General features: G+C 39.9%; 3 protein-coding genes across 4 annotated transcripts in view; 1 reads left to right on the top strand and 2 right to left on the bottom strand.

Moving 5' to 3' along the window:
- LOC138015674 (potassium voltage-gated channel subfamily H member 6-like) overlaps positions 1 to 12,500 on the bottom strand; it is a 23,196-nt gene that overhangs the window by 777 nt on the left and 9,919 nt on the right. For both annotated transcript variants that reach the window (XM_068862785.1, XM_068862786.1), the window contains 6 exons: positions 7,274 to 7,762; positions 5,968 to 6,331; positions 4,361 to 4,560; positions 3,582 to 3,834; positions 2,697 to 2,911; positions 1 to 1,792 (listed from right to left, as the gene is read on the bottom strand). The exon at positions 1 to 1,792 is cut by the window's left edge and continues 777 nt beyond it. In XM_068862785.1, coding sequence (XP_068718886.1) covers positions 1,529 to 1,792; positions 2,697 to 2,911; positions 3,582 to 3,834; positions 4,361 to 4,560; positions 5,968 to 6,331; positions 7,274 to 7,762 — 1,785 coding nt within the window. In that variant the 3' untranslated portion in view covers positions 1 to 1,528. The remainder of the gene's footprint in view (positions 1,793 to 2,696; positions 2,912 to 3,581; positions 3,835 to 4,360; positions 4,561 to 5,967; positions 6,332 to 7,273; positions 7,763 to 12,500) is intronic.
- LOC138015545 (uncharacterized) lies at positions 8,316 to 10,671 on the top strand. Its single transcript, XM_068862614.1, has one exon. The coding sequence runs from the start codon at positions 8,324 to 8,326 to the stop codon at positions 9,620 to 9,622; it is 1,299 nt and encodes a 432-aa protein (XP_068718715.1). The 5' UTR covers positions 8,316 to 8,323; the 3' UTR covers positions 9,623 to 10,671.
- Positions 10,331 to 12,135, bottom strand: LOC138016311 (uncharacterized). Its single transcript, XM_068863473.1, has 2 exons — positions 11,388 to 12,135; positions 10,331 to 10,914 (listed from the first exon to the last, which is right to left on the bottom strand). The coding sequence occupies exons 1-2, from the start codon at positions 12,133 to 12,135 to the stop codon at positions 10,331 to 10,333; spliced, it is 1,332 nt and encodes a 443-aa protein (XP_068719574.1).

Raw genomic sequence — 12,500 nt, 5'->3', positions numbered from 1 at the left:
ACGTACCACAGGCAACCCAGAACACGCTTTATGGAGCGTCTAGTTATAATTAGTAGTAGCAGTAGCAGTAGTAGTAGTAGTAGTAGTAGCAGTAGTAGTAGTAGTAGTAGTAGTAGTAGTAGTAGTAGTAGTATATACTCACTCAGTGATCTTGGTGTTTCAAGCAATCTGATTGGTTCGCTATCTCGGAGTAATCTCTACGGAGAGTACGGAGTGAATAATGCTTGATCCAAACAAAACAAAATGGCCGGCGTAAACTCGCCAGCATTTATAAATCGGAAACGTTGAGGATACAAGATGATGCTGTGCTACAGAAGACAAAGAAGGCCACAAAATTTGGCCTGAAAGTTTTCAAAGGTAAGAGAAGAGTTCATACTTTTGTCAACCAGTGTTTGACTTCGTTTTTCCAGATGATTATTGCTGAAAATTAAACAATCTTCACGCCAACAATTTGTTTCACTCGGAGTAATTCTCTCTTGTAGGGCTCGTCGCCCACCAAAACGTATTTCTTACTGAAATCAAGGAATTAAAAAAATGTTTAAGAAAGTTCCACATGGTCGCAAGGAAACAAGACAGGCCATTTTACAACAAACTAACGCTCACCTCAATTAGAGTTACCATTTCATGTGGATCCTTTACCAACTGCACTTTCAATTTCCATTTCAAATGAACTTCAAAAACTTTGATCGAACGGTGAAAATGTTTTAACAACTTTCGATTTAGATTGCTGATTTAAACGGTGCTAAATGACCATTTTGCACTTTGTGACGAGGATTTTAACGAAGGTTATTTAGATTTGCCATGTTTGAAGCTTCTGTAAACACTTTCGCGCATGCTTTGTGCCGCTTGCACGTTTTCCACGCATGAATTGAGATGCCAATTAAATCGACTTAGGATGGTTTTTTTCTGCAATTGTTGTTGAGATCACTTCGTGCGTATGTACTGAAATAATTATTCTTTTCAATCTCGGTGAAAAGTGGCAAAGTGGCAGATTATATTCACCTCGCCGCTTTGCGGCTCTGTAAATATTCTACCACTATTCACCTCGATTTCCAAGAATAATTATTTATTATTATTATTATTATTATTATTATTATTATTATTATTATTATTATTATTATTATTATTATTACTATTATTGTCTTTATTTCAAAATTCTAATTTCTACCAACGAAGTACTTTCCTATTTGCCTGTGGTTTTGCTTTATTGCTTTCAATGATTAGCTGCACCCTATTTCCAACCAATAAGAAGCATAATATCAACGAGGTCGCACACTTTTCCCGCACTCTGAGTTGGATGCCGACCGCGCCTCATGTATCCATGTCTACCTCTAATTGGCTTATTTCACTGATTGACTTTTGATTGTGTTTTGCGACACTCAGTTGATAGCCACTGCATCATTACCTTGCCAAGTCTTCTATTCACAAGTACTGAAGGAAATTACCTCTATATGATGTCGATACAAATAGAAACTATTACTTTAAAAACAAGTCAAATCATTTCAACCTTACGCCAGAGGAAAGTGAATCACACAATCGAGGTTTTACTGAACGAATTGCTCATTGACAGTCGCAAATTGTCGGCCGAGCGATCATTATTTTGCAAATACATTTTGATTTCACTGAGTGTGTCTTCCATGTAAGATAACTTGGCCTCAAGTCTCTCCAGAGGCTGCTCGCTTATCGATACAAACTCGCCGCCTCCCACAGTTTCATCATCGCTAAAGCCGTTTATGTGAACAACAGAAGAATCCACATGGATTACGTCTAGTCGGTCTTGTTCTTCATTTTCCTGAGAGTCAAATGGCAAGAGAAAAGCATAGGTGACAAAAAGTTAAGATCCGGGCTTGGTAAGTTTTAGCCAGTGTCTGGCTATTTTTGAAGTCACTGGATTCGTGAAAACCAAAAGTCCATTACCCAAAAATAAGAATCTGGTATCAGGTTTGTCCCAATCAGCGTCAGAAAAAGTGACTATTTTAAAAATCAAGTTTTGCGGGAAAATAAACAATCGGCTAACTCAATGTACCCAATTCAAATCTCCCGGGGTTAAGATTCTTTGTGTATTGTAGGAAAAAAATCAGTAGCATAATTGGGTACAACATTGAGTTAGCCGAATTGGTGTATATTGTTTATTTTCCAGCAAAACTTGGTGTAAAAATAGACACTCTTCGGACGCGGATGGGAACTCGGCCAATTTGGTTAAATCTTACTCTGGCGTGATGGACTCTTGCGAAAAGTGAACAGTGACCTCTTATTTTTAAGTATTTGGCAGTTGATAAAGAAACGTTCTCTATTGTTATTGGTTTGATAGGGAGCATGGGATATCATAGGTGATAACTAAGAACGTTTAGTTGCGTGTTCTCAGTTTCGACTGGACTGTGCAATAAGTATTCCACTTTTGGTAATCAAGTTGTTTCATAAGAGGGGGAGGGAAGCCAGTCGGACAACTATAAGCGCAACCGAGGGATTGAACTCGGAAACAACCTAATTAACACTCGGCCACTTTGTCACCTTCCATTAGTTCAAGCGCAACAGAAACTTGCATTGAAGGGTTTTTCGTGTGCGGATGTTGACATTTTGATCAAAATTCAGAGAATAAAGTTCTTTCTTACACTGTAGCTACAAGGTGCAAAATTAAGTACATAAAGAGGACTATAGAATACAGATTTAATGAGACTTTTCTTGCGTTCACTAACTTTGCCGCTGGATTGTAGGTCACATGACAACTCCATCTGATTCATAAGACATTTTCTCATTTCTGGGTACACTCTGGTGACATGAAGAAGGTCCTTCCACGTGACAAGGTAAGCCTCGGTGCGAACCTTGGCAACCAGGCTCACAGAAGATTTCAAACAGTGACCAGGCCTTCTTTTTTGCAATAAGATGTTACAACCAGCAATATCTCCAGGACCTATAGTCACAGAAATTAAAAATCATTCACACTTAGTTAACTTGACAATCGTGGCTCTTTTCAGTTTCATATGCATTGCCTCGTTTTTCAAATAATTGCTTTGGCCGGACGGGGTCGGTAACACGTGCAGAGCTCTCTTCACTGCTAAGCGGCGTCTCCCTCTTTTTTTTGTTAAAAAATCTCTTCGTCACTAGATCTTTTATCACAAAAGCATTTCAACTCAGCACTGTCTTGGACAAGGATAGCTATTTCCAATCTCTGTTTCGTCTTGACCGACCCCCTAAGGCATACCGGGACTCTTACTTAAAAGCAATGTGAGAGAGTAAACGGTACTTCCTTACGTTACGGGGACTTTGTGAAAGTGATTGAAAATAGAGAGCGGGAAAGAGACCCTCTGATAGACTTTAAATTGGAACGTTTCATAAAGTGAAGAATGGGCGCTCTTATGTACAAGTGAAAAGGCACGCGGTGGAGAGTAAACTGCAATGAACTAGACCTACCATTTGGCATAATTATAATACCGCCAACCAGCCAACCAGACCAAGAATTAAAAAAAAATACATTGTACTATCTATCTCATCGCGCAGTGTAAAAGTTGTCTCCGTTCCTTCAGTAATGCTTAACTGCACCCTCCCTCTCTTTAAAACATTGCTACCTAAAAAAGTCTCACCAAGGCACATGGTACACTGTGTTCCTTGCATCACATCCACAGAACCAGACACGATAAAATACAGCCTGGTAACCTGGTCGCCTTCTTTCAACAGGTACACTTGATGGGGAAAAAACTCGGCACGAAACACGCAGGCCAGGGCGCGCAGGCACGCATCATTGAGACCATCAAAAATACTAAACAGCTCGAACAAACGATGGCTTAAGCGAAGCCTTATTTCGGCTTGAAGAGACTCTGGGAAGCGGTACATAATCTGAAACGATAAACCGACTGATGTATCATGGCATTATTTGATCAGAAAACTCTGATGTCTTTGATCTAAAATTTCATATATAGAGAGTTTTCACATGACGTCATTGCGGCCATGTTGGTGTTCCAAGACAAAGAAATGGCTGCCATGATGGTATACCAAACTAGTCCTTCGGGAATTGAACTCTATTTTAATGCAAATACTTTCTTTTGTTTCAGTAATCTAATATGCCTGCTGATCACGTGAGTGAAAACTCTCTCTACATTATATACGGGCTTTTCTGTGTCTAGTCTGACAGCATTCAATGAAAACGAGTCGTAGAAAACACTCGTTATATAAACAGCAATTCGGAAAAGAGTTCTTTGCATTATTCATAATTTCAAAGTACTAACGGCTTTTCGTTTATGTGTGGATTCTTTAAGACAACTTTTTGCTGAGCTTGAATAGTGTCACATGATCTGCTTACGATTAACTCATGATCAACTTATACAAAACCAATTGGTAACGGTCTTTCCGTTGAATTCCTCACCGATTCAATTTCATCTCCCCTGGTTGCTGCCTGTTCGGAAGTGAAGTACGCTCTAAGAATCGTCTGTAGTGATTCCGGTAGTCCATGTATAGCAATACATTCATTGACCACTCGTACGTCTTGGTGATAACGTGCGGTGCGGGAATACAGGCGCTGAATAATGGCTGTTAGATTTCCAAAGATGACCGCATAAAACAACGCTGACAAAGAATAGGAATTTTTTTTAGCAAATTTTGAACAAACTTTGAACTAATGACTGGTTGATGAAAAACTGGTCAGCATCTCACAAAAGGTGTCAACCGCTTGAAAATAAAGCCAAAGACAAGAGGTATCAAAAACTAGAAAAAGAAAGCTATAGCTGTTCAATTATGGAAAGGTAACAGATGCGCGCGTACTGCAAAGAGTGGTCTTGCGTAGCAATCAATGTCTCTCCACATGGATGAACGAGCGTCTTTGCGGGTCAATCTTGATTCGGCTTGGAACGTAAAAGACAAATCCGAGTATTCGAGTCGGAAATGTCACTGCGGTTATCGCTGGACAATTTCAAGCAGCAGTCACGAAGAAATATAGGGCCAGTTTCAAAAACTAAAATGGGCAATTTAAAGGCGTTGTGTCTCGGCAGTGCATTTCATTTTGTGTAGTATTACCAATTATTACTCGCCTTTCCTCGCTAAGCAAACTAATGTTAATCCAGAACTTACTTTTAAACAACACAACTCAAAAAGCTACGTGCCAAAGAAATGTCTGTCGAGAATACGTAATTAAAGATACAAACAATTGAGACAAACTTTGATAAGCTCTTGGGCTGAACAGTTTTCAAAAACCTCAATTGCAATTCATTTTAATCTTTTGTAAAGTTTCTGATCTCCGCCTACTTCCACTATTGTATTTGGTGTTTTAGTAAGTGTTTTAAGATGTCCCAAGCCAGTTTTAAAGCTTTCAAGTAACGTTCTTATTAGAAGGTCTGGCAATCACTGTATCGCATATTAGCAATGTTATGGTACCATAAGAAACACCAATTATTGCTGAACAAGATGTGGTTAGTATTGTGACGTAATAAGTCACCGTGGCAACAGGAAAGCCCTGTAATAACATCTGAAATAGGTGGCTCTGATTCTGCAGCAAAGCATTTTTTTAAACTTTGCAAAAACGTTTCGTCTTGGCCGTCTGATCAATTTCCAGCGATAAAAAATGAGGGTCACCGAGTTTGTTTTTGACATTTGATCAGCTAAAGCCAAAATATAGGGTGTTTTTGCCGGGCTTTCCCGTTGCCAAGGTAATTTATTACGTCACAATAATGGCCGCATCTTGTTCAGCAATAATCAGTGTTTCGTATGGTACGATAACATTGATGTTACGTGATACAGTGTGTAGTGTCCATCTTTCTAAAGAGAGGTCTCTTCAAGTTGTTGAAACTGGTTAGAGCCACCTTAAGGAGTTATTTTTACGTTTCGCTTTATTTGGTTACCAGTTTTCAGTCGCTGAATTTGGCTAAATTTCGTGAAAAAGCCCGTTTAATGACAGAACTTCCTGCCACAAAAGTGAAAATACGAATTTGAGTATACGAATTTTCCGTTGGGTATGGCTGTATACGTATCTCAGATTACCTCCTGTCAGCATCATTAAAACGGCAAAAATCTTTTCATTGTCTGTGTTGGGAGCAACATTACCAAACCCAATACTCGTCAAACTGGTTATGGTGAAGTACAAAGCAGTGACATAACGAGTACCAACACCCGGCTCACTACCAATGGTATCACCAAGTAGCTGAATCCATCCATACGGGACCCCTTTTTCCCTCTCGCCAATCACATTCCAAACACAGGCTAGCCAATGAGCGATAAGCGCGAAAAATGCCGTCAAGAGAAAGATTACCGCCAGACCGAACTCGGAGTAGCGATCCATCTTGCGGGAAACCCTTATGAGGCGAAGAAGGCGAGCTGTCTTCAGAAATCCCGCTAGTTTGACGGCCTGTATGAAAAGAGAGGTAACGTCTTTCAAATACGGTCCTTCGTAGCGAGAAAAAACGTACAAGGTGGACTTTAAGTAATCCAGTTTGATTGACTGTCGCCCCCATAAGCTATCAAACAGTGCTCACTGAATTCTAGAAGAAGTATAATACTAATACTGGAAAGAAAAAACATCCATGAGAAAGTTTGTAAAGATTAAGTTTGATTTGCTAGGTCTGGCTTGCTTGTCTCCTTATAGGATCTCATTCAAACGGAACGCAATTCCTCTGAGAAAAATTAAGAGCAGCAATCGAAATACGACGGCGGAATGCAAACTCCCTATGAATGATGGAAAATATACGGTGGTCCCACGTATTTCTGTTGTTGTAGTAAAAGGACGCAAACTAAGGGTGCGTTCTATTGACTGTATTCCGGAATAGGAATACATGGAATAGAAGTTGGAAATCCTTCGTTTTTGCGGAGATTCACATTAAAATTGTCAAACATTTTCTAAAATGCTATTTTAAACATATTTTTATCATCCTTGCAGATTCAAAACGCGCCAAACATACTGTTTTAATCATCACTCCACGTATTCTTATTCCGGAATAGGGTCAATCGAACGCGCCCTAAGCTGTGTGCATTCTTTAGGGGTTTCAATGAAAATGTACAAATGTCATATGACACGGAGATCACAAGCTTTCCTATCGGGAAGTCATTTCTAGCCTGAGGGATTCTAGCATTAAGGTACAGGCCTACTCTATGATTCATTTCGGCCGAGGCCGTAGCCGTGATGAATGGGAGATTTTCTGTTAAAACGCGACCAGAAACCGAAAGCTCTATGCAAAGTTCTCTTCCTAGGCATGACAGTCATGCCTCAGCTAAGCGTCTTTAAAGGTAATATATTTACTTTTAATTTAAAAGAGCCACGGCTGAGTTTCGATTTCATATGATAATTCCATACCTCATTCAATTTATTAGTTCCTACCCCTTCAGCTCCAGTTGGTATGAAGAAATCAAATGGTATGGCAGCTACAAAATCCACAACAAACCACGTCTTAAGATAATGAATGGCTATCTTCTTTGGCTCACTGATGACTGCCTCCGATGCATTATCCAGAAATGTCGTCCGAAAATTTATGATTATATCGATGATAAACATGACATCAACAACGACGTTGACAATTTCGCGTGGCTCTCGAGAGGAGAGTTTCTTCCAAATACTCTGGCTGTCGTTTCCAAGGAAAGCTGTTGCAAACGGGATTTCAATCGACGTGTATATCACTAAGGCGAGGACGAACCAATCCCATGTTACTTTGAAAATCGACTTGTGGTGAATTGTCCAACTGGTCAATTTCCTGGTTGTTAATTTCCTTTTGGAACTCATTCCAGTCTCATTCTTGTTTTGACGCTGTTCTGCGCTAAATTCCTGAGAAAGAGCCGAGGACATTCTCTAAAACAGCAGGTGAAATATTAATCACGTAAGAATTTCTAAACTCTTTCAATCCCACTTCACAGGAAACTTGTCTTTTAAAACATCGAGACTGTTTTCTGTGCAAGAGCCGCGCAGAGCCTCAGAGTGACGCCTGCTTCTCGTCAGAAGCACTCTGACCAGTTTCACGCGCTTAATTCAGGCGTTAACGACTTTGCATGCTATATAAACATCATAACATCTGGCTATGAAAGGCCGAAGTTTAGCGTTTGTTAGGTTGTAAAGCTATTTAGTTCTTCATTTTTGCTGATTTTGCATTCTTTTAAGTTTTAAATTTTTATGCTAATGTTGCGTTGCATAAAGTTATGTAGTTTATTCTTCAGACCTTAGTAGTTAGCATCTCAATCTCATGATTTCTAAGGGCCTGTTTACATGGAGGTGGGGGACCCCAGGTAGGTGAGGTAACCCGCCTAGCCGTGGTCGAAAAATGGCCGGCGTTTACATGCAAACTTGTAACCCCGGGGTCCTGGGGTGACGTTACCAGACATTGTTGCGTGGTCGCTAGGCATGTAAACAAAGATAATGGCGGACGAACGACGCATTTTGGCGGTCAGTGTTCTTTTCTGTTTATTATCTGCTCTCGCTGCAGCATTTCAATGCTGCGGCTTTTTACTGTCACTTTTGATGATACAAAGCTTCCGCCAAAGGCAGTTAACTGCTCAGGCAACGCAACAATACAATGCTAGTGTTGCACGACTTCTACGCATCCGAAGAAGAATTAACCGTCGAGGTAGAATGTGGAGAAGTTCGGGGAGGACAGAACAGTGGTGGCTCAACTTGTTCAATGGAATTTTGCCAGAAAGGGAGTGGAAGAAGAACTTAAGGATGAATCGTGCGGTTTTTATGTCCGTAGCAGACGAATTGCGACCCTTTCTTCAACCTGGTAGGAGTCCAAGAGGACTTGATGTGTTGTCAGTGGAAAAGCAACTTGCCATTACCCTATACTTTTTGAAGGATCAAGGCTCTCTCACGATGACAGCAAATGCATTTGGAGTTGCGCATTGCACAGTCTCCGTAGTTGTTCGAAAAGTATGCAACATTATTACTGATGTTTTAGGTCCAAGATACATAAAATTGCCCAATACCGTTCAAGAAATGAAGGAACTTATTGATGGCATGGAAAATAAATATGGTTTTCCACAGGCCTTTGGATGCGTAGATGGTACACATATTCCCATTGCACAACCAAGCGAGAATCCTCATGACTATTTTAGTTATAAACTGAAATACACCTTGAATGTTCAAGGAGTTTGTGACTGGAAAGGGCTATTTTTAGACGTCGACGTGAAATGGCCAGGGAGTGTGCATGATGGAAGAGTCTTTGGTAATTCGAGAATAAACAGACTTTTAAGAGAGGAAAGACTTCCTATGTGTTATAAAGAAATTTTACCAGGCTACGAAAACATACCTGTTACATTGTTGGGGGATCCTGCTTACCCCCTACTTCCATACTGCATGAAGGAATTCCCCAATACTCGCACAAATGAAGAGGTTATCTTTAATAACATGCTTAGGAGTGCTAGAAACCCAATAGAGTGTGCCTATGGCCGTCTTAAAGCAAGATGGCAAATCTTAAACAAAAGAAATGACATGGGATTGAATGTTATCCCCAGCATTATTTATGCCTGTTTTGTACTTCACAACATTTGTGAGTTGCAGGGCATGAATGTAGAGGATGATGTTGTTGCACAGCAAATGGCACGTGATAGACTGGCACAACCTGAAAATGCACCAGACCGGTTATATTCTTTCAACACTGCTGAGGGAGCTTATGTGAGAAACATAATCACATCCTTCTACAAGGAACACATTCCTCACTGATTTGTTTATTTAGCTTATACTGCTATCTAAAATAAACAGATTCCTTTCTGAGTGAATGTAGTCATAATCACATAAAACTTGTGAGGTTTTAATAACAGAACAGCAAGCTAACTAGTGGAATCAAGATCGTTCCACTTAAACTAAAACATAATCCTTTGGGTGCGTAGATGGTACACATATTCCCATTGTACAACCATAGAGTTGTAACTCTGTTCCTTTTTTTTATACTTTGAAAGCACAGTTTTATAGGAACTCACTCCACCTGTCTATTATAGAAATCAGTTGTAGTGTTTGTTTTGTTATTTCATTAATTTTCCTGGTGGTATTGTCTAATTAAATAATTTCTTTTGTTCTTGTTCCAGAGGCAAACTCGATAGTTTTCATGGCTGTTTAGTTCATTGTGTTGTTATTTTACTTGGATTTAATAAACTGTTAAAATATACTCGAACAAATGCAAGTTGTCTGGATTTATCTTGTTGTTGCTTTATAGAACAGCTTAACTAGCCCAAATGTTGGAGTTATAACACCTTGCAATTAAAGATGCATTTAAATAACATTTAAACGCTTAAATAATAATGTTTACATTCCTCATATATATAATATGAATATGTACTGGAAATCATATAGATTAAATATCAAATCTTTAAAGGGACCTGTAACACAACAAATGTCTTTTTGTTCATCTAGGATATCACTGTTATGTAATCATCAGAGCTGAAAGCTTTCATCTTCTAATAGTGTACGAGTAGGCCCTAGAATTGGTCCTTGCTCATTGATGGACTGCATCACTTCCTCACTACCAATTCTGCTGAACTGGGAGGGTACAGAACGTCTGGTTAATGGGGTACAATAATTGTTGTTGCCATATGAAGGTGGGGATGCAAAGCCACTGTATGTATTGAAATGTGGGTGGGAAACTTGAGGAACATTATTCTGGGGTTGACCAGAGAGAGCCATTGCCAACATTTGCATCCCACTGGCAATTCCATCTCCAAGAGATGTTAAACACATGGTCATCTTTGATATGGACTCTTCCAATGTCTTGTTTGATTGTTGAAATGACTCCATCATTTCTTTCTTCATGAGAAGATCTTCTTTAGCAGTATTCATCAACAGCTGGTCTCGTTGCGCCTGGGACAGTGTTTTCTCCATATGCCTTCTCTTATTGTCAACCAACTTGGGGATGTTGGAGAGAGAGACACCTTTACTTTTTTTCTGACCTGGGGATAGTACTGGGGTTTCTGCAGATAGGCTTTCACTGGAGGAATCAGTTGACTCTACAGTTGTTGCATCTACAATTTGTAAAATTGAATAATTGGAGGTAAAAGAACTGTCTTACAGAATAATTATTTCTTCTTTTTAAAATAATAGTCATTTTCATCACTTGCCATAAATCAACAAAAGTATGAACAGGCCTCTTGCCTCAGTTGTGATCAACAGCCAATATCTCTTCATAATATCCATTCAACATGCAGCACTCACTCAGGCAATGAATATCATGGGAATCATTACTAATGATAGAAAATTTGTTTTCATCTTTCAAAATAGTACCCCAAGTAGAACAATAAGAGAAGATGACTGTTAAATTTGTATGTTGATATTGGAGATTCAAAGGTTAAAATCTGTTTTTATATGGCCATGGGGTTTAGGACTCCTTTAAAAATTATCATTTGGCCTTTTAGCCATATATTGTAATAAATAGATAGATAAATAAATAAATGAATAAATATAAAAATGAAGATTTAACTTTTTTAATAACACTAACCTTCTAGCGTTTCATTATGTATTTCCGAGCTGATGTCTGTTCCTAATGTGTCTGCATCAATTCCAAAGGAAAGGGACGTGGTAGCTGGCGAGCCACCCCATATTTCAGACAACAGATCGAAATTTTCTTGAACAATTTTCCCACTACCACTTCTTGTTCCCTTGTTCACTGCTGTGCGGAAATCTTGCCTCACGTTTCGAATCTTTTCTTTCACTCTATCGTACCCTTTTTTTAAATGAGTTCTTTCACTATCTCTGTGTTTTTTGAAGGCTTCGTATTCTTTCTCACTCATTTCTTTGAGCGGTTTTATAGGCTCAGTAACAACCTCGGGACCAAATTCTTCTGGAAAATCGGCAGCCATACACCGACGTATCTCCGTATACATAGAGGCCAGGTCGGCCTCGAAATCGATTCCATTAAAGTCGCACTTCGTTTTGAAGTCTTTTAGGTATCTCAAAAGAAGCTCAACTTGATCAGCGCTCCATGCCTTGTTTTTAGGGTTCTTCTTGGTTTTCTTAGGGGCTGTTGACTGTTCTTTGTTCTCAGAGGCTTTTCTCTTGCCTTGCGCTGCTTGTGCTATCGACGGCCGACTAGGCAAAGTAAAGTTGTTGACAGTGGATGTGTGGGACTCCATCGGATCTTCTTCACTCACAATCCCAGAATATGCTTGATTTTCTTCGCTCTGTTGCACGTTATCCAGATGAAGCCGGCGAAAAAGCTCGCCGGGTTTGTAAGCGTGGGCGGCCATATTGTTCTGCTTCAAATTTTGGCGCGCTTTGTCGCGCATGAACACGACCCCGGCTAGGCGGGTTACCCCACCTTGAGTCGTTTACATGGCAAAATGCGACCCCGGCTGACAGGGTTACCCTACCTGGCAGACCGGGCAACCCGCCTAGGCGGGTTACCCCACCTATCATGTAAACATGATCAAATAAAAATGAGAGATTATATGGAGAGGCGGGTTACCCCACCTAGGCGGGTTACCTCACCTACCTGGGGTCCCCCACCTCCATGTAAACAGGCCCTAAGTTTCACAGTTTGGTTTTATTTGTTTTGGTTTGTATTTTAAGCTGGTGACATACGGTTCAACATTTGTTGATCAACAAATGTTGC

This window comes from Montipora capricornis, chromosome 9, assembly GCF_036669925.1.
Source record: "Montipora capricornis isolate CH-2021 chromosome 9, ASM3666992v2, whole genome shotgun sequence".
Taxonomy (NCBI): domain Eukaryota; kingdom Metazoa; phylum Cnidaria; class Anthozoa; order Scleractinia; family Acroporidae; genus Montipora; species Montipora capricornis.
This window is presented reverse-complemented; position numbering and strand designations above follow the sequence as displayed.